Below are 27,056 nucleotides of genomic sequence, written 5' to 3' on the forward strand. Positions count from 1 at the left end.
GTATATGTATTTCTTTTGGCCAGGAACAACCATATTTTATGAAAAACAAGAATTTTAAAATAAAATAATTTAGTCACTTACCTGAGTTTAGCAGACAACCCTTGGTTGGTTTCTTCCTTCCTTCCTTTTTCTTTCTTTCCCTCCATTCTCCTCCATCTCCTCTCCTCCCCTTCATTCTTTCCTCTTTCCCCTGCTAAGCTCCTTCCTTCCTCATCCCCTTCCCCCTCCCTTCTCTTCCTTCTCCTGTCTCCCCTTCTCTTGTCCTTTCTTCTTTCTTTATCCTTCCTGCTTCCATTCCCTCCTTCCTTCAATACATTCATTAAATATAAATCGAATCCCAATTGAATTCTATGTTTCTTAAAAAATATAGACACTTACGTTTCTTATTTTCACAGTGATATAGATGAACAGCAGGAACTTGTTGAAAGGGGTAAGTATACCAATTTTTTACTGATGAATATCCTCCTCACATTTGAATCTACTCGTTTTAAATAAGAATTCAACATTTTTTATCTAACCCAGACTTCCTCTGTTGATACAATGAAGAAACTTAGATTCACTTATCTATTTATTCAATTAGTAAGTACTATGAATTTCCAACTATATGGCAAGTATTGTGCCAGAGCTGAATATACGGTAGTGATAGGCCACAGACCCTGCTCTTAAAGGGTTGAAAATCTAATAGAGGAAGGCAGAAGTATCAGCAAATATGACAACAACTTGGTAAATGCCATAGTGGTTGAATGTGTATGCTTCTAGAGAAAGATAGAAGATAGAAGCTTGTGAGTGGGAAAGGCAGGCATCTGAGTCACCTAAGATTGTGGGGAGACATTAGGCCAACAAATAAGGGAGTACAAGAGTAGACAAAAAGTCACATAGAGATAGAGGTAGTAAGTGTGCTCAAGTCTCTGCAAAGGTTAAAAGGTGGGATGGTGGCTGTTTCCACATAAGGCCCATTTAAGGACATGACAAAAAAATGCAAATTGACTTAAGAGAGGAAAAGAAATTCCATTTTTTCCCCTTCTTTTTCAACCTGTACATTATTTCTTTCATTTTTTAAATGTGATTTTGATCCATTAAAGGTAGAGGTAAAGACAGGAGAAATTTAAGAACTCTTCTGTCTTGTTTTAACTTATCTCTGAAAGCTTTCCCTCTGCAAGAGCAGGTACCAAATCAGTAAACAAAAGCTTTAGTGTTGGTTCTTTGGAACCTCTCATTGACTTTATTTTCCATTGCAAAATCTATCACTACTTGATATTGCATTATATATTTTATTTGTTAACTATCCTCCCATGACTAGAATGTAAGCTAGGGATGTGAAAGTGAGATTTTTTTCCCCTCATTTCACTGCTCTATCCCGAGTATCTATGTGAGTATATGAAATTCAATAAATGTCAATGAATGCATAGATGAATGAGATGAAATGTTCTGAGGATTCGTTTTGAAAGCCTGAGGGAAGAATGAAGAGCACAAGAGTAACAAGTACCTGAGCAGAGAAGGGGAATCAATTTCAAGGTGTCAGAGCAGACTAGGGGGGGTCAAAGAAGCATTTTATCTCAAAGTTCATACTAATTGTCCATTGGCATGCATTAGAACTTACCCAAACCCTCTAAAACCTCAAAGGTGGCCTTGAGTTCAGAACGAATGAATACCAGAGGTTCCCAACAACCCAAAGAAGTGACTGTACACGGCCAATTTGATAGCTGTATTTGGACGGAAATTTCTGCAGACACTAAGACAAATGTGCAACCTTAATGGACATCGTCTTGCATCATCTGATAGAGAACACTGATGTGAATAGGAGAAACACATTTTTTACATGAGTGGCAGTTTATATTCGCTTAATTTTCTGAAACTTTGCTTTTCAGGAGCCATATACAATTGTAGCTCTTTATGGTTAATATGTATTCTTACTCCTTAGTAAGTTATTAAGCAAGCATACCATATAAAGTGCTTCGTACTCTGGAGGCCTAACACATGAACACAACTTGTTCATAGCCTAGTATAAAGGGATTAGCAAATTAAGCTGAGTCTTTTTTTTTTCAATATATGAAGTTTATTGTCAAATTGGTTTCCATACAACACACCCAGTGCTCATCCCAAAAGGTGCCCTCCTCAATACCCATCACCCACCCTCCCCTCCCTCCCACCCCCCATCAACCCTCAGTTTGTTCTCAGTTTTTAACAGTCTCTTATGCTTTGGCTCTCTCCCACTCTAAGCTCTTTTTTTTTTTTTTTTTTTTTTTTAGCTGAGTCTTGAGTATAAGGATATTAATCATATTCTCTTACTTGTCTGTTTACAAAATTTCATGATAACTTAAACCTGGAAATAATGAAAGGAAAAATAATAACTATGATATAGATAAATAAGTATGGTAATTGTTATATTACGTTATGTGTTCAAACCTTAGCATTTAGTCAATGAAACACTAATAAGAGTGTCAGATTTTTTTTTTTTAACAAGTAAAGTTGCATGCTTTTATTTTATTTCGGAAGACTAATTTGCAGCAGTTTAAAAGACAGATCAGTACGGGGACTGGAGAGGACTTGGGAAGATGTAGTTACATGGATGAGGAGGCCTGCCTGCACCTGACCACTGGCAGAGGGATGGAAAGTACCCAGTCACCTACTGGATATGGAGAGGGAGGGAGAAATCTATAACTGTGGAAGTTTCCATCTTAAATTAGTTTGTGAATGGTGATCTTGTTTACTGAGATTTGAAATACTGGAGTAAAGGAAAAATGATTTTTACTTTGGGCATTTTGACTTTGATGTACATGTGGGATAACCCTTTGGAAAATCTGGGAGATTGAAAGGTTAAAATAAAGACCAGAAGAGGTCTGGAGTACAACATTTAGAAGTCATAGGTGAATCTTTGTATGTGACTGAGACTTTCCAGGTAGTATGTGTGAGAAGGGAAGAAGCAAAGGATTAATCCAAGCGATAAATTTAATGAACTTTGTATGAACACTTGAAAGATGGACATAACCCTAGTCATGAATCCTTAATATGTTTAAAGATGATGAAAAGCAACTGATGAGTGTGGAGCCAATCCATGCAGATATTTTGTTGGAAACTTATAAGAGGAAGATTGCTGATGAAGGAAGACTGTTTCTGGCTGAATTCCAGGTGTGTGTTCTTCTTGATACGTGATGAGAAACTTAGTCAACTATCAGGATAATTCCATTTTAAATGTATTATATAATGATTTGTCTTTATAATTTATTCTACGTAATCTAGCAACATAGTCAAAACAGGTATTATCAGCAGATATTTATAGACCAGAAGAGATCGTCATAGTCATGAAACTGGCAAATATTTCAAAATAATTCTTTATTTTATCATTATTAGTTATAAAGTTGTGTCACAACTTTATTCTCAAAGTAGCCCATCAGTCATTTTTAGTATTTTTTGCATAATTCCTAATAATGTTAATTTCAATTACTCCATGCAACTTGTTCATCAGCAAAAAAGAAATACGTTCCAGAATGTCTCATTTGCTCAAAATGGTAAGTGGCAAGGGGGAAATTATTTTTCTTGAATCTGCCATGACCCAAAGGACCATTATGTCTTTCAGAGCATTCCACGGGTATTTAGCAAGTTTTCCATCAAGGATGCTCGAAAACCCTTTAACCAGAACAAAAATCGTTATGTTGACATCCTTCCTTGTAAGTACTCATTGAGAATTGAATTTCTATATGTTTAGGCTACTTTATTATTCATTATTTCACTTATTTATATTTCTTTTCTTTGAACAGATGATTACAACCGTGTTGAGCTCTCTGATATAAATGGAGATGCAGGATCAAATTATATAAATGCCAGCTATATTGATGTGAGTAAAAACGCATAACTGCCAGATTATTTTATGTCTTTGTTGTTTTGTCATTGTATCTATACATTCCATTCAGTTCTTTCTTTGTCATGTCAAAAGTTTAGAAATATTATTATTATTTTTTTAATGTTTTTTATTTATTTTTGGGACAGACAGAGACAGAGCATGAACGGGGGAGGGGCAGAGAGAGAGGGAGACACAGAATCCGAAACAGGCTCCAGGCTCCGAGCCATCAGCCCAAAGCCTGACGCGGGGCTCGAACTCACGGACCGCGAGATCATGACCTGGCTGAAGTCAGACGCTTAACCGACTGCGCCACCCAGGCGCCCCTAGAAATATTATTAGAAATAGTTTGAAGTAAACTCCTCATGTCACTTACATAAACAACTAAATCGTTAATATCTACAGGAATAGTTATTTATTATTTGTTATTCATGCTAGGTATATTACAAAATTTTTCTCTACCAAAAGTGATACTAATAATTAAAATACTCTGGTGCCTACTATTGTGCTGGGTATTAGACTAAATGATCTGTATATGTATTTCTCATAAGAGCCCCACATTTGCCCCGACCACACGCACCATACTCACTATAGAGGTGAAGACTGGGAGACTCTGGTTAATTAGTTATCCTTATCCTCATTCAATCAGTAAAAAGTTGAGTTGGGATTCAAATCCGGGTCGGCCTGACTCCAACTTGTTGTTCTTCAATTACATAACATTGCATTTCAGCAGAGATATGCTTCATTGTCCCAGATCATTTGTTCGTCATATTTATCCAAAAATAGATGTTGCATATGGTTAATTTATCCAAAATATTTTAAAATGTTATTTATTATATAATTGCTGAATAAGTAATGCATCACACATTAAAAAAAATAAGCAGTGTAAAAACAGGGAGACTGAAAAATAGCTTCTTTCCACCCAATCCACCATTTGTGCAATGCTCCCACCTACTACACAAGGTAACCTCTATATTGTTTCTTATTGATCCAGTCCAAAGTCACTAACATTTGTTATCTTCTCTTTATCCAAAAGTGTTAACATAATATTCACATTTTTCTGTGCCATGCTTTATAAACCTGTAAAGTTATGTGATACATATATATATATATATATATATAGTAATGATACAATAAAGATATATATGGATATATCCTTATAATAATTACAATACCATACATTACAATAATATCATTACAAGAACGGGGTTTGGCAAATCTTTTCTGTAAGAGTCCAGGCAACAAATATTTTGGGTTTTCCAGGACATACCATTTTTGTCACAACTACTTAGCTCTGAAGTTTAGTGGCCACAATTCCATACACATTGTGAATGCGTTCCAAACTTTTTTTTTTTTTTTAACTAAATCAGACATAAGTTGTAGTTTGCTGACTCTGGACATAGAAAATTTCTGCATTTTTTATATTTTATGAGTCATTCATGGTATAGCTGTATTGTGATTTAGTTAATAAGTGCCTATATTAACGGACATTAAATGTGTTTAGAATCTTCTGTTATAAACAATGGTTCAATGAAAAATCTTGACTTACTATTTTACAATCGGTTTTAGTGTATCTAGGATAAAATACTAAAAGAAGAATTTCTAGGCCAAAGAGAATATCATTTGCAATTTTAAAAGATATTTCCAAATGGTCTTCCACTGGGTCACACCGATTTACATTCCACCAGCAATATATGAAGAATGCCAAAAAAATTTTTTTGACAGTCAACTAGTAGACAAATTATATACTATGCTATAAGGCAATTCACCAGCTTTTCTTGCAGAAAGACATTGAAACTGAGGTTTGCTTATTTTGATGTACGTGAATATGTAATTTTTAGTGGAGTAGGTAAAATGGTCAAATTATATTTGTTTGTTTGTTTATTTATTTATTTATTTATGTATTTATTTATTCACATGGTATCTTAGTTTCCTATGGCCGACATAGCAAAGTATTACAAACAGGATGGCTTAAAACAACATAAAAGTATTCTCTCAAAGTTCTGGAGACAAGAAATCCAAAATCAAGGTGTCAGCAGAGACATGCTGCCCCTGAAGGGTCTGGGGGAAATTGCTCTTTGCCTCTCCTAGCTTCTAGTGGTTCCTGGCAATCGTTGGCCTTCCTAGTCTTGTGGCTGTATCACCTTCAAATGTGCTTCTATGATCACATGATCTCCCTGTGTGATTCTACAGCACTGTGTCTCCTTTCTCTTATAAAGACAACAGCCATTTGGGGCTCCTGGGTGGCTCAGTTGGTTAAGCATCCAACTTCGGCTCAGGTCATGATCTCATGGTTCGTGAGTTCAAACCCCCTCTCAAGCTCTGTCCTGACAGCTTAGAGCCTGGAGCCTGCTTCAGATTCTGTGTCTCCCTCTCTCCCTGCTCCTTCCCCACTCCTAAGAATATTTTTTATTCAGATCATTTATGAAACATTTTTACAAGTAGAAGCAGGGCTGGGACTTTTCTTCTCAAGCATTCTGTCCCTAAAGACATCACTTTAACCTGTACTAATGTCCTGCCTCCCATCGACTTTGTTTGATACAAGACAATTTTGTATCCTTGCTTGCTGTTGTCCTTGTAAGCTCTATCCCACGCAGCAAATGACATGTGCTTATGATATTCTTATACCATTTCTTATTTCATTCCTTTTTAATATTATCCTCAAAGGGTTGTTTATAATCACAAGCAACAGTTACAAATGTGAGGTCATTGTCTAAAGATAATTACTAGTACTGTGCCATAATTTTGACCTCTATTTTAACCGATTCTGCAGGTGACTTCTGTAGGCTTTCACAATTAGCATTGATAAACTTTATTTTAGTATATAGGGTTTCTTCCAAACGTTGTTTTTCAAAGTAAAGTAATTGACAGAAGATTTTATAAGGATTTAGATAATCTCTGAGAAAAACCCCTTATATTTCCTATTCAAATATATGTGGGAATTATGGTATCGACTTTTACTTATTTGTCTCCAGCAGAACTAGGAGCTCCTGAAAAATGTGTCTCAGCTTTTAGATAGGTACTTGACATATTGTAGCCGGTTAATAAATAAGTGTTGAACGAGCTAATGTATAAATAATACTATGTCATGAGATAGAAGTTTCAAGAAGTTACTAATATTAATCCTGAATTCTTGTGGCCCATGTAACAATATTTCACCTAATGGGAGAAGGTTATCTCTCTGAAGGGCTTCTCTGATTGCTGAGGTGAATTTAAGGAATATGAGATAATTTGGAAGAAACTAGCACAATATCTTATTTGCCTCTGTCCTCCTTCTTTGCCTTGGTAATAGGAGTGGAAAAAGCAAACATTGTAGGTAATGAAATTAAAGTCACTCTTTCTCTTATCTATAATGGCAGAAAAGGAGTCTAGGGAATCGGTGGTCTATCCCAGCGCTAGTTAAAAGGTAGATGTGTGGGGATAATGTCTGGATTACTTTTGTAAATTGCTGCATCATCCCGATGAGGATGAAGTCCAGTTTTCAAAATTGTTTTGGATATATAGCAAAGATACATAAAGGTCACGAATGGTGTTTGTAAGTGCTAACATGTTTGGTACAGTTTAAAGGGTGACCATGAGTTAATAAAATCCCCCTTATGATTTGAAAATGTCCAGAGAAATCCACAACCAAGAGACGGTGGATCTAAATTAACTTCCTCTAACTCATGATTTTGCACATAAAGAAATAATTGAGTGTTCAGTAAATGATATGCCTTTGTGTGTTTTTTGAACAGGGTTTCAAAGAACCCAGGAAATACATTGCTGCACAAGGTAATTTATCTGACAGTCTAACACTCTTTTTGAAAATTGTTTCATAGAGCTTTTAAGAAGATATTTCTTATCAGTTTGTGTTTATTTACTTCCTAGGTCCCAGGGATGAAACTGTTGATGATTTCTGGAGGATGATCTGGGAACAGAAAGCCACAGTCATTGTCATGGTCACTCGATGTGAAGAAGGAAACAGGGTAGGATTCATAGGGTAAAGGTTGGGGTTAGGAAAAGAGTGTTGAATCGTATTTCAAAACACACACACACACACACACACACACACACGTGCTGGATGACAAAAACAGAGAGTTCTCTATTTTAATCAGTATGACACTTGATTTGAACTTTTTACACATGTAGAAAAATAGTGTCCATACCTAAATATATGTATATATGAATAAAATTTAAGTGTTTCTGCTTAATTGCTGGACTTACATTTGACTCCTATTTCTTTGCACTATTGTTACAAGCTTAGTGCATTTCTGTGAAATGATTTCACAGGTACTTGAGAATACTTGAAAGAAAACTGTCCTTGGGCAGATACATGGTAATTCATGGAATGGGACTTTAGGAAGCGTGAAAGCCTCCCTATCCTCCAGCCTGAAATTAACCACATGCAACCACATCATTTCTGCTGACAACCGAGCACATCTCCTTTTAATATGCAGCTAAGCCTGGGAAGATCATCCTCTGGCTACGTAGTATGAAGGAAATCTATCAGGGCCATTAATGGGAAATGGAATACATTTCAAGCATCACAGCTTAAGGTGTATATGTACTTAAAGGAGAATACATGAATGTTTTGAGAATTTCAGATGGATGATTTTTGTTTTGTTTTTTAAAGAGTCTTAATACATACATTTGTTTAAATTAAAAACAAAAATTATTAATATTTTTTAAAATATAGAACAAGTGTGCCGAATACTGGCCGTCAATGGAAGAGGGCACACGGACTTTTGGAGATGTTGTGGTAAAGATCACCGAGTACAAAAGGTGTCCAGATTATATCATTCAGAAGTTGAACATTACAAACGTGAGTTTGTTTCATCACATATTTTTTATTTTCATACGGTTTGTCTAAAAATACAATTATGGAATTAAATGTGAGAAATTATATCTAAGAAAAATTATTTTTAACAACCTACAGGAGGAGGAGTTGGGTTAGAACACAAGCCAGCAGGTCAAGTTAAATCACTGGTGAAAGTAGGATCTGTCTGTCCAAGTCCTATCAAAAGTATTTATAATTCTATGACTCTTGACATATAAAGAAAAGAGCTCTTTAACTGTGTTGAATAAATGACTGAATTATCGAATGAATGGTAAAATGGCCCTTATTCTCTACGGGTCTATTAATTACCATTATGGAAAGAATATACACATGGCACAATTAAAGACTACTGTAAGAAATACAAAGCACTAACTATGTAGTAAAGATAAAATGTTAGTTTGGAAAAAAACAGTCGGTAGGGCTTTAGATAATAGTTAAAACAGAGGTCCTCACGTGTTCTAGGATACTGTTTTTATGAAAAATCCAGAATAGGCAAATTTTTTAAAAGCTTATTTATTTTGAGAGAGATAGAGTGGGGAGGGCAGAGAGAGAGAGAGAGAGAGAGAGAAAATTCCAAGCAGTCTCTGCACTGTCAGTGCAAAGCTTAATGTCAGACAAATTGTGAGATCATGACATGAACCGGCATCAAGAGTCAGATACTTAACCGCCTGAGCCATTCAGGCGTCCCCAGAATAGGCAAATTTATGGAGTCAGAAAGCTGGTTAGGATTACTTGGAACTGAGGGAGGTGAAGCAGGAAGAGGGATGGCTGTAATCAGTAAGGGTTTCTTTTGGGAGTGGGTAATGAAAACGTCCTGTAATCAGATAGTGGTGATGATTGTACAACTCTGGGAATATAATAAAAAAAATTATACTTTAAATGAATGAATTTTATGCTATGTGAATATATCTTAAAGCTGTTTAAAGATGCAAAAACAACCCCTTTCAATTATATATTTCTTCCAAGACCTTCTAAGGCTCCCATGGCATTACTAACTACTATGGGCCACAGAGGGCTATGGAACAGTGGTTCCACCACCAATAGTTTGTGGTTAAATACATGATGGACTTAGGCATGACACCCCCACCCCATCCATACTTATGGGTAATATGTAGATCTGGTTGCATTGATTAGTCTCCTCATTATTCTTAATTAACATAATCATTTCCCATCAGACAATTACAACCACCCAAGTCTTGTTGTTTCTTCTGTTACCTAAATGTAGGTGGTTCTTCTTCACACCAGGTCAGAGAACTATGAATTACTCATCTTGTAGTGATTATCTTGAAGTTGGGACAAATACGAGCTATAGTCTGGGGCTGAGTTTCCTCAGTTGTCTCTCTACAGTCTGAGCTGACCTTTCTAATGCTAAGAAGTATAGCATTAACAGAACAATTAATCAGAATTTCTTCACATGAAGAAAATTTGCTGGCCTACCAAGTGGAAATATTTCAAAGAGCTGTGAGAATGGCCTTTACGTCATATCTTTTTCCACCTACCCACACTCCCATTTTTTGGTGTGTGTGTTTGTTTTTGCTGTTTGGTTTTGGCATGGCAGCATGAAAGTTCCCAGCAGTTTCCACGAACTTACCACACCTTGCTTACCTTACTGGTAAGTTATTGCTTGCTGGTTAGTGCATGCCACCCCTGCATGACATCTCAACTCCTGGTGATTGATTGGAAAGAAAACATGTAATAATGGCTGAAAACCTTTGCACGAGGAGTTTTTGATACTGGATTCCCCCCTGCCCCCACTTATTTATGTCAGATAATTTGCTTGCAAGAAAATCATCTCAGAGAAAAAATTATCTCTCCCCTAGAAAAAAGAAAAAGCAACCGGAAGAGAGGTGACTCACATTCAGTTCACCAGCTGGCCTGACCACGGGGTTCCTGAGGATCCTCACCTGCTCCTCAAGCTGAGAAGGAGAGTGAACGCTTTCAGCAACTTCTTCAGTGGCCCCATTGTGGTGCACTGCAGGTACATGGAGAACTCCCAAGGCCGGCACCAGTGCTGTCCCAACTCTTCCTTTTGGGCTGTTAGAGAACACCCTTCCCTTTGGCGATTGCTGTTTTGGAAAACAGTCTGTGAGGAGAGACTTTTATCCTTTTCTCTGCTTCACCCCTGTTGTCTTTTCATTTCCCCGCCATGATCATGCCTTCACTTTGTTTGTTTGTTTGTTTGCTTGTTGTTTCGTCAGTGCTGGTGTTGGACGCACAGGCACTTATATTGGAATTGACGCCATGCTAGAAGGCCTGGAGGCAGAGAACAAAGTGGACGTTTATGGTTATGTCGTCAAGCTAAGGCGACAGAGGTGCCTGATGGTTCAAGTGGAGGTATGTGTTCCCCTTCAATCACTGTTATCCCTTTTGCTTTTTGACTGAAGTCTTTTTGTGGCGGGAATGGTGATCTTAAAAGAAATCCAAATTCTTCTCAACTGAGTGAAAATAGTTTTCTTTTTATTTCATGAAAACTAAATCAATTGATAAGCACCAATTATAGTTAGGAACATTTCGTGTTAGTGGCTGAAAGTCCTGCAGAAGAAGGATGATTATAAATATATGTGAACAAACAAGCACACCAATTAATAATAAGATACCATTTACACATGTTAGAAAGGAAAAAAATAAACAAAAACACTGATAACTAATTTGATAGCATCTCATAAAATTAGAGCTCAGGACACGGAGTAGTAGAGTGAATAATAGCCCAGATTTTGAAGTAGACTTCCAAGGTTCCTATCTTGCTGTTAATTCTTAATGGTATGTACAGTTTCACAAGTTTCTAATGTTTCTGTGCCTTAGTTAAGTCATCTGTAAAATGGACACAGTGATATATTTACCCTATAGAGTTATGACAAAAAGGTAATCCAAGGAAAATGCATAGGCAAGTCTCTGGCACAAGTATGTAACCAGTAATTGTAAGTGATGGTTATTATTGAAAATACCTGCACTTGACCCAGCAATTCCACATGTATGTCTATACCCAAGGGAAGCACTTGTAAATGTGCATAACTAAAAACACGTGCAAGAATGTTCATTAGGGGCACCCGGGTGGCTCAGTCGGTTAACTTTGGTTTTGGCTCATGTCACGGTTTGTGAATCTGAGCCCTGCACTGGGCTCAGAGCTAGGATCCTGCTTGGGATTCTCTCTCCCTTTCTCTCTCTGTCCCTCCCCTGCTCACACACACACTCTGTCTCTCTAAAAATAAATAAATAAACTTAAAAAAAAAAAGAATGTTAAATTCAGCATTGATAGAATAGCAAAAGGGAAAAAAAGGAAGCACTTTATGGGATAAAGGGCAAACAATACATGGACACACAATTGCATGCTATGCTACAGTGAAAGGAATAATCTTAGTCTGTACCTATCGATCTGGTTACATGTTCAGATGAAAACAAAGAGTGAATAAAGTCACCGAATGAAACATGTAAGATATTATTTATACCATTTTATTTAATTTATTTATTATTTTTTAAAAAATGTTTATTCATTTTCGAGAGACAGAGAGAGAAAGAGAGAGAGAGAGAGCAAAAGCAGAGGAGAAGCAGAGAGAGACGAAGACAGAGGATCCGAAGTGGGCTCTACACTAACAGCAAAGAACCTGACGCGGGGTTTGAACTCACGAACCGTGAGATCATGACCTGAGCTGAAGTCGATGCCTAACCCACCGAGCCACCCAGGCGCCCCAATTTACACAATTTTTAAAAAGCACACAAATTTGTACAATGCTTATAGATACATGGGTGTCACTATAGAAGAATAAAAATAGATTGTCAACCAAGAACAAAAGGAAAACTTATTTCCTGGAAAAAGTAAATGGGCTAAAAGGATATAGTCAAACTCAGGAAACTAACATTAGTAGTTGAAGAGGCTTGAATGTTATCACAAATTTGTCACTTATTTAAAAATAGTGGATTCAAATATGATAAAAATGTTAGGAGTTGTTAAATGTGGATTTGGCGTATTGTGTTTTTTTTTTTGATAATTTTCTCTATTTTAAAAGATTCTAGAAAGCTTTTTTTTAATGTGTTGTATGGAGTATCAATTTGATTTTTTTCCTCTTAGATATTTATTATAGTTTTATATATTAGTAATTTGACTCACTGGTTCAATAATGGTCACTGAAGGAAGTAACAGGTAATGTTTTCTAATTTTTAGGAATCAAATACAAGTTATGCACTACATAGTGTATGTTTAATCTATTTACCAAGCTATTTTTTTTTCTGCAAAAAATGATCTGAAGTGGAATTTGCTCACATTCCAGAGAATTGTGAGAGCCAAATTCCATACTATTCAAATGTTATGGGCATTGGTTTTCTTTTACAAACATTGTCCCAAGCTGAGCACAATTATAGAGATGCATAATTTATTTCAATATGATTCATAAGACTAGAAGTTATCAATTAATTATCCATATTTTTCTTTGAAATTGTAGGCACAGTATATCTTGATCCACCAGGCCTTGGTGGAATACAACCAATTTGGGGAAACAGAAGTGAGTTTGTCTGAATTACATCCATATCTACTTAACATGAAGAAAAGAGATCCCCCCAGTGAGCCGTCTCCCCTAGAGGCTGAATTCCAGGTAATGATGTGATAGCAATAATAATAGTTACTAAAGTTAACTTTCATGAGGGCTATTTTCTGGGGGTGTGCATTCGGCATGATTCCTGAATTTGGGCCTCACCATAACCAATGGAGTACAGATGAGGAAACTAAGACAAAGGGAGTTTAAGAGAAATACCTAAAAGCACACAGCTGTTATGCAGGAGACTTGTTTAAGCCTAGAAATGCGTCCCCAGCCCTCCCCTTTTAACTATTTCTCATTAAGCTGGTATAAAATAAAGTGTCAAAATAATAGTAATACCCACAAAATTGGTCTGCCAAAGGCAATGTAGCATCTCACCTTTTAAAACTACATCTGGTTTGGGTTTGTAAAGGAAATAATTAGAGGAGTTTATGACTACTTAGGAAGTTTAACTGGCTGGAGCTGGTAGACAGAAACTAAAGGATAAATACATGTGTCCTAACCTATTTATTAGGCAATTACTCTGAAAGCCAGCCTAGGATGTAGTTCACTCATTCCAAGAATTTGTGGAGCTATCTCCACATTTCTCAGTTGTCCAAACAAAATGTTTTGTACCTTTTCTCTTTCACTACTGATACCAAGTTTACTGAAACTGTCTGTGAACTGCCAAACTGGTCAAATTGGAGAGTTTCACAAGACCAGGAACATGCTTTTAATCGGATGCAGAATTGTTTAATGTCTTGGCTCAAAGTAAGGATGAGGTGGGGGGTGGAGGTGAAGCATAGAATAATCTCCACGTAACACAATCCACCAGAAGACCTGTACTATCGTGTAAGAACTAGCAGTCTACCAGAGCAGTCTTGAGGGGAAGGATGTTTAATTGCTATTTTCTTGCTCTTTCAGCTGATAAATCAAGCGTGTTCAGTACACTAACTCTGCTTGCCCCCGTATATGCCGTTTGGAAACACTTATGAATGCCATTTCAACATTCTTACGTAAAGCCACCAAAAGAAAGAGGAACTTCTTTCACTGAACAAATATGATTGGGTTTTTGCTCTGTGTACAATTTCGCTCCCTTTGTACAATTTTGGGCATAGGAGTCAAAGTGATTTGCAGATAGACATAGTGAGAGAGTGTAACCCAGAGACTATAACTGATGGGAGCAGTGAAATTATTCCATCTAAGCATAAAGGTAGAAAGAAGATGAGAGTAGAGATGTTGGTCAGTTCGTAGAATTGGTGATAGGAAGTTGAGGCATTTCTCATCCAATTGCCCGCTTTTTCTAAAGAGGGTATGAAGCAAGAGATCATCAGTTAAACTTTTAGGGGTACAGGAATAAGAAGGGCAAAGCAGAGCTTATGCTTCAGAAAGGGGAAGTATATGAAATAGTTATATCAAAGTAGAAAGTTGAAATTTATGGTCATGAATTTAAAGAGAGTCATCTGGTTTCATTGTTTTCTACAGAAACATTGAAAACAGGGGCTGTGCATGCAGATAGTTGAGTTAAACCCATCTAGGATTTCTTTTTTCTTTTTTGAATTGTTTATTATTATTTATTTTTGAGAGAGACAGAGGGCAAGTGGGGGAGGGTCAGAGAGAGAAGGAGACACAGAATCTGAAGCAGGCTCCAGGGTCTGAGCTGTCAGCACAGAACCTGATGCTGGGCTTGAACCCACAAACTTCGAGGTCATGACCTGAGCTGAAGTCGGATGCTCAACCGACTGGGCCACCCAGCCCATCCCCCACTCCCACAGAGGATTTCTTAACGTGACAGTTTGAAAGTCCCAGGTGAAGAAATTGAGGGTGTTTGCAAATGAATGATACAGTGGTGGATGATAAAGAGCAAACTGGCCACAGAAGGACATTGGGCACATAGAGAAAATGTTAAGGACAGTATATGGGAAGTTTTGATAGACTTGCACGTTGCTAAACTGAAGATACTAGAACAAATGACAGGGAAGAAAAGAGGTAATCTTCAATAATGGGATGGTTGAAATTGTAATTTTTAAATGAACATTTGAAATGAAACTTAAAAAGGTAGAATGGAGAAAGTGGATGGCAGAGGAGTGGAGGGAAAGGTCATAGGAGGTAAAGAAACTAAGAAGTGAAGAGACTAGAGTGTTGGCTAGATCATGCTTGTCAATGTAGAAGTAAACAAGAATGATGACAGACCTGGGGAGAAAAATTAAACAAGTCTGGAACTAAAGGAGGTGGGGTGATCCAGTAATCAGTACCTGAAGCCTCTAAAAAAGGTTAAAGGAAGGTGACGTGATTTCAGGAAAATCAAAGTAGTTGGGTATTTGGAAGGAGAAAGGAGTAGAAATGGTTTACAAGTAGAAACCGACAGCACATATCTTTTCACGCTGTGAAGTATATGGGGTATGAGGGGAGAATTCAGTTTGTTTGGTTTTTTTTAAAGAACTACTGCATTTTTGGCGATGTTCTCAAGGGGCACTCAAGTTTCACTTGGTGCACCTGCCCCTTCCCCAGAAAAAAGGTGAAGGGACTATTGAAAGAAAAGCATTAAGATGGATGGCAGTTTGTTGACAACAGACCATGAGCACCAGACGGCAGAGAGGAAGACATTGGTTGATGGGATATAAGACATTGAGTTTGTTGTATTTGAGGATAATCATTTAGGTAATTATTTAGTAGTAGAGCTCTAGAGAATATGGATGCCCTGGGAGGCTTAGACTCGTAGCAACTGAAACAAGCACAGGCTGAGGTGTGAAAACCCCTCCATGTCTTCAAGGAAAGCGAACCATTAGTTTTATCTATAATACTGGGTATTGACTAGAGGGAAGAGACCACTGGGTGACTGTTCAGACAAGAGCAAAAAAAGTGTTGTAATACTTTCCAAGGCATCAGCTTTCAAGCAGTTCATGGAAGTGTTCAAGTGGCCTAGTATTCAATGGTGAGGTTTTCATTCATTCAGTTACACAGCAATAAATGGGGTTTGAAACAGGGTGCCATATTTAGTTTGAAAGAGCAAACCATATTTAAAAATATATATATATGTGTATATATATGTATATATATATATATATACATATATATACACACACTCACATGTACATCCACATGCACATATGTTTGTATGTGTATAAAATCCTGCTAAACTGTACATGATGAGCTCTCTTGGTTTAGATTATTCATCCACTTGACAAATATTTATTTAAGGACCAATGGGGAGAAAGGACTGAAAGCAAAAAGACCTTTCAGAAGAAAGGACACTTAAACTGATAGCTAAAGGGCAAGTAGAAGTTAGAGTGACAAGGGAAAGGGCAGTCCAAGCAGAAAACACACGTGCGAATCTGCTAAGATTCAGGACAATTCAACCCCTTCCCAGGGGGAGTTGAGGACGTTGGTTTGGCTGTAGTGGAAGGGGCCTAACAAAGGGTGAGGCGGGACGGACAATCAAGAGTGCATTCCCTAAGGTTTTTGTGCAGTAGTAAAGGGATTGGTTGAATACTTCCTACCAATGATGGGAGACCTCTGAGGAGCCTCAGTGGACTCTGTTTCAAGTTTTAAGAGGATTAGAGCAAGTGAGATTGAAGATAAAGAGGCCAGTGAAGAAACTGTTGACATTTTCAAGTGAGAAATTAAAGTGGACTGTACTAAGTAGAAAGAGAGAAAAGCAAAAGGGTTTGAGAGCTTCACCAGCAGAAATGATAGGTCTTGCTGACTGATTAGCAACTGTGAGTGAGAGGAAAAGCAGTAGGGAAGGCATAAACAAATCAATTATCAATTATTTGAAGCATGAGCCAAATCTCCCGTGAATGCCGTATCTGGAGAGTTTATTTATGACCATTTAAAAATAATTTACCGTTACCTCTTGCAATATGGATAATAATCAACATCTGCATAGTGCTTCAACTTATACAAGAACAAACCATGCTATTTTGCTTTTCAGCAGCTCTTTAGTAGGAAACATATTTTGTTATATAATTGTATATATTTAGTTCAAAATTTCCATGTCAAAAATATTAAATGCTGGGGCGCCTGGGTGGCTCAGTCTGTTAAGCGACTGACTTCGGCTCAGGTCATGATCTCACAGTTCATGGGTTCGAGCCCCGTGTCAGGCTCTGTGCTAACAGCTCAGACCCTGGATCCTGCTTCGGATTCTGTGTCTCCCTCACACTCTGCCCCTCCCTTGCTCACACTCTGTTTCTCTCTCAAAAAAAATAAATAAAACATTAAAAAATTAAAAAAATACATATTAAATGCTTGAACAATTAAAAGGAACAATTCAGAGGCAAATGTAAAAATTGTGAACTATGGGAAATGCATGTAAATTTCACAAAACTTGATGAAATACTTTTCTTTAGGGAGCATCTTATGTCACAATAATAAACAAAAGCAATATTTACGTCTTGAAAGGAGTGTTCCATTCTATTTTTTACCCTCAGAGACTTCCCTCATATAGGAGCTGGAGGACACAGCACATTGGAAATCAAGAACAAAATAAAAGTAAAAACAGGAATTCTAACATCATTCCATGTATGTAGTTCATTTTATTTATTTATTTATTTTTGGTATTAGATAAAATTAAACTCTCTTTTGGACTTGCTTAATGTAAGATGCACACACACAAATTACGTTGAAGCAAATTTTCAACATTGGATTGACAGTAGAGAATAGCTAAGAGTCTGTTTATATTGAATTATAACAAATTCTTTGAAAGTCCAATTCCAAAGAATTTTGGACTTTGGAGGATAGACTGTATTCAGTATTTTCATTCTACCAATTATTTCTGAAATGGGTTGTCAGAAAGATGTATCCTCTGCAGGTGGGAGAAAAAAAGGCCTAGTCTTCTTTACTATTTCTCATCTTTAGTTGATTTCAGTTGTTTGTTTCAGGGTAATTGCCAGTAGCAAAAATTACTTCTTTTTTTCTTTCTGTGTTCTCTTCACCCCTTCCTTCTATATGGGAGATTGACAGTAGGTAGAAACTACCTTATAAACTGTTAATCATCAAATTTAACAGATCAATGCATGTACAGTTTCCATACTTGAATTCTGTTATTTAAGAATTGGTAGGTAATGTCTGATAAAACTATAATTTTATTCATTGGCATAAAGTAAAATTAGCATGGAGAAAATATAACCCAAGCTAATAAGCTAGACAGCTGGATAAATCATATCAATATGTGGTTGACCTAGTTAATTTCTGAAGTCCTTATAAATATTAGTTCAAAATCTGGAGTTGATGGTTATATAGCTAATCAGATCATCTGATTAGGAAATTATATATTAAAGAGATTGAGAAAGTGAGAAATTATGGGACTAAATAATTTTGTTGATTAAATAATAAGTCATCTGAGATATTTATTAGATTATTAATTTGATGTTAATTGACATAATTAAGAAATTAGGTTTTTACCTAAACTATGCATTTCTTTAATTTCTTTATGAATTTAGGCTTATATCTAGCAGAATGATGATATTTCATGGGAAACTAAAGTATATGTGTCAAAGATCGAATGATATATTGGAATATTATGGTATCTATCCGTTGTTTAACACAGAGGTATATCCCATGTTTTTCCAAGAAACTTTTGGTGACCTTCTTTTTCTCAGATTGCATTTTTATAATCTGTTAATCACTAAGAACTGAATTTTATGTAGGGTCTCATTTCATATAGATTAGTAAATTTTCATGATGCAATCTGTCACTTCTCTAATTTCTACCTGACAATCAAGCAGAGATTTGATTTTTTAAAGAGACTTACTACTAATTTATTTTACATAGATGACTTTAACAGAGTGCCACTTAAACATGAACTAGAGATGAGCAAAGAGAGTGAGCATGATTCAGAGGAATCTTCTGATGATGACAGTGACTCAGAGGAAACAAGTAAATACATCAATGCGTCATTTATAATGGTAGGTACTTAAATTTCCAAAGCCCAGGATCTAACCCTTTGAAAAATCTACTATATTACTATGGCCATTCATTAAGTGAATTTATAAAAGAATTATGAGCTTAGCCATAACTATATATTAATTGATAAAAAAAGTGTTAATTTTTAATACTATATTTTAACTTACTGAAAGACTTAACGGTATCCAAACCTAATGGGCTGATACAAAATAAAACAATGCTTATTGGTTACAATTTATGACAAACATGACTCTTCATATTAGTTTGAAAAATAATACAGTTTGAGAAAATACATCAATTAGGTAGAGACATGATAAAGAAATTTGAAATGCTTATGTATTTTCTTTTTCAACCACATTAACTTTTTAAAACTTTTTGGAAGGGAAAACTTGTTAGTTTTGTTAGGACAGTGTATGTTCTAAACTTGATTTCATACTATTAGCTAAGTATTGTCATAAACCAAATAAGTATTTTACATAAAGATACCACATTGTTCCTAGGACCTAAGAATCTTAATGTTTTCATATGAAAGCATGGATATCAAATTAAGTGACAATATTTCCCAATAGTTATGTTAAGAATCCACTGCTCTCTCACCAGTGAGCAAGAGTAACAGATTCTCTCTCTCTCTTTCCCCCCCCCCCCCCTCTCTCTCTCTCTCTTTTAAAGAGTTACTGGAAACCTGAAGTGATGATTGCTGCTCAGGGACCACTAAAAGAGACCATTGGTGACTTTTGGCAGATGATATTCCAAAGAAAAGTCAAAGTTATTGTTATGCTGACAGGGCTGAAGAATGGAGACCAGGTTTGTACTTTTAAGAATATTTTTTGTTTTTCTGTCATAAAATATCATTCGCCATTCTTGGATTACTTGCTGGATATACCCAAGTGTTTTTGACCCTTCTGTCACACAGTTGCCTTTGTTCCTCCTGACCATCTTCCATCCCAGTGTTGGCCTCTAGCAACTCATGTCTGGTTTCTGACCATCTCTCATGTGGCCCTTGTCTAGTACTGCACACCATCTGCTGATCAACTTTGCTTGTCTGTTTGTTTTTGTGTTTTATTTATTTATTTGAGAGAGAGAGAGAGAGAGAGAGAGAGGGGTCGGGGGAGGGGCAGGAGGAGGAGGGCAAGAAGATCTGAAGTGGCTCCATGTGGGGCTTGAACTCATAGACCGTGAGATTATGACCTGAGCTAAAGTCGGACGCTTAACCAACTGAGCCACCCAGCCACCTCCAACTGTGGATCATCTAATGCACAGCTGTCTCTGTGTCGCTCCTTGCTACAAACAAGTAGCAAGTGACATGTTTTCCTCCTATTTTCTTCAAGATGAGAACCAGACTCCTCAGTTTGATATTGAAGACCCTCAATAATCAGACCCTCATATATCTTTCCATTTTCTTCATATTGTTATGTTTTCCATAATTTCTATTCTGGACAAGAAGGTTTTCTGACTGAATCTTAACACACAATCTACATTTTCATCACTGAGACTTAATTTACTGGCATTTCATATATCTAAATGTGCCCTCTATTCCCATTTTGATCCTTTTCTTCTAGTTAGATAGAACTCCTTAAAAATTTATCTAAATCCTGCCTTCTTTATGTTCATGTAATATTCAGCATAATAAAATTCTATAGTTGGAGGTGAACCTAAGGTCTATTTTGATCTGCTTAATGCCTATGACATGTATTTGATCTTCCGCTTAATACCTTGAGTTATCTAAATTTCTCTGCTAGTAGATTTTACTTAGTTTTAGCACCTAACACATTATATGGCATATGTCAAAGCTTATTTAATTTTTTTTACATTTATTTATTATTGAAAGACAGAGAGTGACAGAGCATGAGCATGGGAGGGGCTGAGAGATGGGAAGACACAGAACCCAAAGCAGGCTCCAGGCTTCGAGCTGTCAGTACAGAGCCCTACGCGGGGCTTGAACCCACAAACCGAGAGATCATGACCTGAGCTGAAGTCGGACGCTTAACCGACTAAGCCACCCAGGCGCCCCTATGTTAAAGCCTATTTAATGAACACTCTCATAAGTATGCAGTTATATGCCTTCTCTTTCTCTCTGTCTTCTCTTTGTTTCCCTATCCCTGACATAGAATGTTGTTTTTATTTTATGGGTTTTTTTTTCTTTTCCTTTTTATTTTTTTTATTTTTTTAAATTTATTTTTGAGAAAGAGAGACAGAGAGAGAGAGAGAGCACACATCAGTGCAAGTGGGGGGGGCAGAGAGAGAGGGAGACACAGAATCTGAAGCAGGCTACAGGCTCCAAGCTGTCAGCACAGAGCCCCACATGGGGCTCAAACTCATGGACCACGAGATAATGACCCAGGCCACAATCCGACGCTCAACCAACCGAGCCACCTAGACACCCTACTTTTTTTTTTAAATAACTTGTTAGGAATTCCAGCATGGTATTCTAGCAATTATATTTTTCATCAAACTGTGAAAACTGGAAAATGAAATGGTAGTTTAGGCATCTGCCTATTGTTGTCAGAAGTTGTGGGACTGTAGTTGGTACAGAGCCATTTGCAGGGAGAGAACACACTTTTGTGACCCACCTACTCTTCAATCTGACCCTTTACTTAGATTTGCAGTTAACTTATAAAAAACTGCTCATGGTGTTGGTCATCAAGATACAGCGACAAAGCACTAAAGGATGAAATCTCCTTCCTCAAAGACCACTGGAGGGACAGTGAGACTTGTTATGGCAGGGGTCATGATCAACACCAGCTCAATCTATAAATTTTGAAGAGGTGATAATAAGGGTATGGAAGGGAGATACAAATCTCAAAGACCTACACTAGCAGTGACAGAGCCACTCCTGTGATGTCCTGGCCACTTTGGGTATTTCTCAGTTCCCTTGATTTGCACAAGCAAACACCAGGTATTGTAGAATGGATGTCCAAGATACTTAAGATAGATTGTAGAGTTTTATGTACAGCTTTTAATTTTAGAACACAATTAGTAATTTCAACTTAATAGAATGGGAGGAAAGAGAGAGAGGAGAGAGATGGAGACAGTAAGAGGTGATCTCAATGTGTTAAAAAGCAAACAGAACACTTGTGAAGAAGGTGTTGAATCATGCTCTTTCTTATCTAGGAAGTCTGTGCTCAGTACTGGGGAGAAGGAAAGCAGACATATGGAGATATACAAGTTGATATGAAAGACACCAACCAATCTTCAGCTTATACCCTCCGTGTATTTGAACTGAGACATTCCAAGGTACATAAATAATTTCAGGAGTATATATTTTTGATCTGGTGATTGGTCTGGTAGATGAACTAATAAACATTACTCTATAAAAGTAAAGCAAAATGTATATTATGTTTTATTATAACTTTAAGATGAGTTAAATGAAAGTAATTGTGAAGAAAATGTGACTATCAAGTTATTAGAGGGACTGAAACTTACATGAGTTAATGTTCTCTTCTTTTCTGGTTTTAGAGGAAAGATTTTCGGACTGTGTACCAGTACCAGTATAATAACTGGAATGTGGATGAGCTTCCTCCAGAACCCAAAGAATTAATCTCTATGATTCAGATTCTCAAAGAAAAACTTCCCAAGAAGAATTCCACTGAAGGAACTAAGCATCACAAGAATGTGCCTCTCCTCATTCACTGCGGGTGGGTGGGATTTGATAGCATATTCTCTAAAAAATCTTCATAATGCTTGACTTCATGGTCCACACTTCCCGTTAGATTATTTATGCTAATACATAAAATGAAGGCCCACACTGAAAGCCTGAAAGCCTCTTGTGGAATCAGTCACTCTCTCAGGTTTGCTCCCACAGCATAGCTCTTACAGAAATATGATAGAAATGATTATAGTGTAATCATTTTAGTCTCTAAATTTCTTACTACCAGTGTCATATCATCTTTCAGTCCCAGTGCCTAACATTGAATCTGGAATGTCATATGTCCTGGATGAGTTAATGAATGAATGGAAAGATGCATGAACAGACAGATGGATGGATATTACATTTTATTTATGCTTCTATGCACTGATCCACTCTATTAGGTGTTAATAGAATCCAGAGGAATCAACGCTTTGCCATCAGCAAACATACTATAAGTTGTATATTAATTGAAAAGACTTGGATAAATAAAATCCTGCTAATAACATATTCTTTAAATTGAATATTTATTATAATGTAACATGCTTCTCACAGTTAGGTAAATTATCGAGTTGTCCTCTTTTTAATGAAAAATTTCACCAAGCATCAGTTTTCGATTGATCCAGAAATGTGGACATTTGTAAAAGCATTAGAGAAACAGAAGAGAGGAGAAAAGCATGCATTCTAATAATATACAAAATATTGGGTCCAGGATTTCTGGTTTCATTGATTTCTAGTCATGTCTTTATTTTTCCTAAATCTCAATGTCCTCATCTGCAAATTGGAATTATGAAAGTTGTCCTAATAACTTCAGATGTAAATAAAAATGCATTATGATCTATAAGGTGTTAAACAGAGGAAAAAATATGCTTAAAGCCTAAGACAATTATTTTTTTAAGTATAAGATTATTATAGTCTCAAACTGAAAAAGTTTGTCCGAAAAATGGATTTAGCAGAAATGTTTTGCTCTTACAAGATTCGAATACTATAATTACAATAAACATGAAGTGAAGAATGCATTCTATCTCTCCCTTTCAGTTTTTATTCTAATATAACTTTTTCCATAAAATGTAGAATTATTTTCTTTTTAAATCTTTTTTTTTCCTCTTACAGAGATGGATCTCAGCAAACAGGACTGTTTTGTGCTTTGTTAAATCTCTTGGAAAGTGCAGAAACAGAAGAAGTGATAGATGTTTTTCAAGTAGTAAAATCTCTGCGCAGAGCTAGACCGGGAATGGTTCCCACATTTGTAAGTAGACCTTATAAGCTGTTTTCGATGTGTTTTGCATTTTTATTTTGACGCTTTCTTCTCTCTCCCTCTTCTCCAATCCTCTCCTTTCTTTTCCGTTTCTTGTCTTCTAGTCACTGTTCTATTTTTTTTTATATTCCTTTTTTACATGACGATTCACATGAAATTATCATTAATATAAATAAGAGACCTAACTGGAGCTTGCCAGCAATTTGTTATGGCAATTCATGTCAGACATTTCTTCAAGCGCTCATGAATTCCCTAATTTCCCCCATCTTTACTCCTGTATTAATGTGTATTGCTGTGTAACAAAGCACTCCTAAATTAGTGGCAGAAAAAAAAAAACACATTTATTATAGTTCAATAGTATATGGGAACAATGAAATCTTTCTGCCAATGACGTCAGGTTCAGCCAATCTAGACCAAGCTCACTCATAGGTTTGCTGCTGTTGATATGTCCACTAAGCTTGGCTTGTCCAAAATGATCTCTACGACCAGCAGATTGGCAGTCGCTGGCATTTAGCTCTGGCAACAGGGATGAGTAGAATGCAGGTCTCTCTGTCTCCAAAAGACAAGCCCACGCATATTCACGTAAAAGCGGTAGATCTCCAAGGAGTAGGGTGGCAGGGCACGCGATCCCTTGAGGTTCAGGCTTGGTACTGGCACAATGTGTCCTCTGCGTTTTCTTATCTAAGCAAGTCACAGGGGCAGCTCAGCTTTAAGAATGTGGAGATCGACCCCGCCTCTTCTCGAACGGGTCTGCAAAGTCACATTGCAAAGAAGTGTGGATTCAGAGAGGATAATAAGTGTGGCAGTTTTGTAATCAATCAAGCATGGATCTTCTGCAGCTGGCAGAGGGCAATCTGGCACTTAATAACCAGTCGCCATATAAACTTAGCTACTCACTCAAATATATGCAGCTTTTAATTATGTATGACACTAAACTTGCATATATTGATTTTAAAAGTGTACCGAGTGCCTGTTATGTGCTCTTGCCATTAAAAGACTCACCATTTAGCATGAGGAAAAGGCAGATATTTATTAAACAGTGTAGTAGTTGAAATGACAGAGATTATAAGAAGGACACAAATGAAGGCACTTAATTTAACCTATGGGGATCAGGATAGGCTTCCTGAAGCATTAACCTCAAAAAGTGGCATCTTGGGCCATGTCACGGAAATGAGACACCTCGTGGCCTGTGAGGGGAATGAACAAGTAAGAATGACCAAGACTTCCAAGTAAATTAATAGTTCTTGCTAATTTTCATCTGATATACAAATAATTACATAAACCTCCTTTATAATAATTACATAATCTTTCTTGCTTCTTTCTTTTACTAGGAGCAATACCAACTCCTATACGATATCATCGCTAGTGCCTATCCTGCCCAGAATGGACAAATAAAGAAAAGCAACAATCAAGAAGATAAAATTGAATTTGATAATGAATTGGACAAAGCAAAACAGGATGCTAATTGTGTTAGTTCACCTGATGCCCTTGATAAGGCCAGTGAAGGAAATAAAGAAGATGAAGGTGCTAAAGTCACAAGTAGCCCTGAGGAGCCAGAACATTCCGCCAATGGTCCTGCGAGTCCAGGTTTAACTCAAAGTGCATAGGAAAAGATGTATACAGGACTCATTGTGTTGTGTTATTTCTATTTTTCTAGGAGTAGGATGGCAAAATAGATAAACAGTGGATTAATGAAGTGCATTGGACCAATATTTGTGAGAAGTTTCTATTTTGCTACAGTAGAAACATATTTAAGATAGTTTTGCTAAAATGTTTTGTACAGTCTTTTGCATATGTTAAAATTTTACCCACGATTAAGCAAAAAATAACGTCTTTGTAGACTTAGATTGTGTGTGTGTGTGTGTGTATGTGTGTGTGTGTGTGTGAGAGAGAGAGAGAGACAGAGACAGAAACAGAGACAGAGACAGAGAGAAACAGAGATGGCAACAGGAAAGGGAGAGAGGATGCTTTTAAGTGAATTTAAGTGCTTTTGAGAAACCTTGCCTTTTTTTGTAGAAAAAACCCATTTTATGTTGAACATATTAACTTAGCTTAAAGGACCTATTTTTTAAATCATAAATTGTGTGTGGGATCTAAGAATAAAATGTACATTTCTGAAACGACCTCAAGATGTCCTCCTTGTTCTACTCATATAAATCTTATAGTTTACTATTTTACTTCTAGAAATAGACATAAAAGTAGTGTGTGTGTGTGTGTGTGTGTGTGTGTTTGTGTAGTTACTACAAGAAAGTTAACTATATTAACATTTGGAAATCTTACATTCCATATGTTAGCATTTAGTCCCTATCTTTCAAGCTCATTTAATCTAATTTAAAATTTTCAAGCAAGCCTATCTTGTTATACTCACATGGTGTTTATAATTTTGCAGTAATCTCTGTATAATATGTGAAATTCATTGCTTGATACTTTTGACCAAAAATTATGTGTGTTGCAGTTGAATTTAAATAAACATCTTTAAACAAATGCAATAGATATTAATATTCATAGGATAAAAATAGAATTATGCAAATGTATTTGTGTGAAATATTTACATTTGAAACCTAATCTAGCTATTTTTATGGAATGCAATCCTGATATGAGAAATGTAATATTGCACATGCATATTTTCCATGCTAAAGTTTATCCTTGACTTTCACCCAAGTACATTTACTTTGCTTTTACCCATTCTATTTTACTTTATTTTAATTCCAGTATAGTTAACATATAGTCTTGTATTAGTTTCAGGTGTACAATATAGTGATTCAACAATCCCATACATCACCCAGTGCTCATCACAACAGAAGTGATTTGCTTTGAATTTCTCAAATGCTTAGACTACAATAGCCAAATTATGGAAAGAGCCCAAGTGTCCATTGATTGATGAATGGATAAAGAATATGTGATATATATACACAATGGAGTATTACTCAGCATTAAAAAAGAATGAAATCTTGCCATTTGCAATGACTTGGGTGGAGCTAGAGAGTATTATGCTAAGCAAAATAAGTCAATCAGAGAAAGACAAATACCATGATTTCACTCATACGTGGAATTTAGGAAGCAAAACAAATGAGCAGAGGGGGAAAAAAAAGAGAAAGAGAAAGAGA

General features: G+C 36.5%; 1 protein-coding gene across 5 annotated transcripts in view; it reads left to right on the forward strand.

Moving 5' to 3' along the window:
• The window catches only part of PTPRC (protein tyrosine phosphatase receptor type C), a 125,115-nt gene extending 98,682 nt beyond the window's left edge, over positions 1–26,433 (forward strand). For all 5 annotated transcript variants that reach the window (XM_058700992.1, XM_058700993.1, XM_058700994.1 and 2 more), the window contains 17 exons: positions 396–430; positions 3,020–3,129; positions 3,578–3,668; positions 3,759–3,835; positions 7,573–7,609; positions 7,706–7,803; positions 8,514–8,639; positions 10,475–10,632; positions 10,853–10,988; positions 13,091–13,240; positions 17,593–17,683; positions 18,935–19,068; positions 19,736–19,870; positions 22,178–22,300; positions 22,523–22,701; positions 23,805–23,940; positions 25,281–26,433. In XM_058700992.1, the coding sequence (XP_058556975.1) occupies positions 396–430; positions 3,020–3,129; positions 3,578–3,668; positions 3,759–3,835; positions 7,573–7,609; positions 7,706–7,803; positions 8,514–8,639; positions 10,475–10,632; positions 10,853–10,988; positions 13,091–13,240; positions 17,593–17,683; positions 18,935–19,068; positions 19,736–19,870; positions 22,178–22,300; positions 22,523–22,701; positions 23,805–23,940; positions 25,281–25,556 (2,092 nt within the window). In that variant the 3' untranslated portion in view covers positions 25,557–26,433. The remainder of the gene's footprint in view (positions 1–395; positions 431–3,019; positions 3,130–3,577; positions 3,669–3,758; positions 3,836–7,572; positions 7,610–7,705; positions 7,804–8,513; positions 8,640–10,474; positions 10,633–10,852; positions 10,989–13,090; positions 13,241–17,592; positions 17,684–18,934; positions 19,069–19,735; positions 19,871–22,177; positions 22,301–22,522; positions 22,702–23,804; positions 23,941–25,280) is intronic.
• Positions 26,434–27,056: the final 623 nt, after the last annotated feature.

This window comes from Neofelis nebulosa, chromosome 15, assembly GCF_028018385.1.
Source record: "Neofelis nebulosa isolate mNeoNeb1 chromosome 15, mNeoNeb1.pri, whole genome shotgun sequence".
NCBI classification, from domain to species: Eukaryota; Metazoa; Chordata; class Mammalia; order Carnivora; family Felidae; genus Neofelis; species Neofelis nebulosa.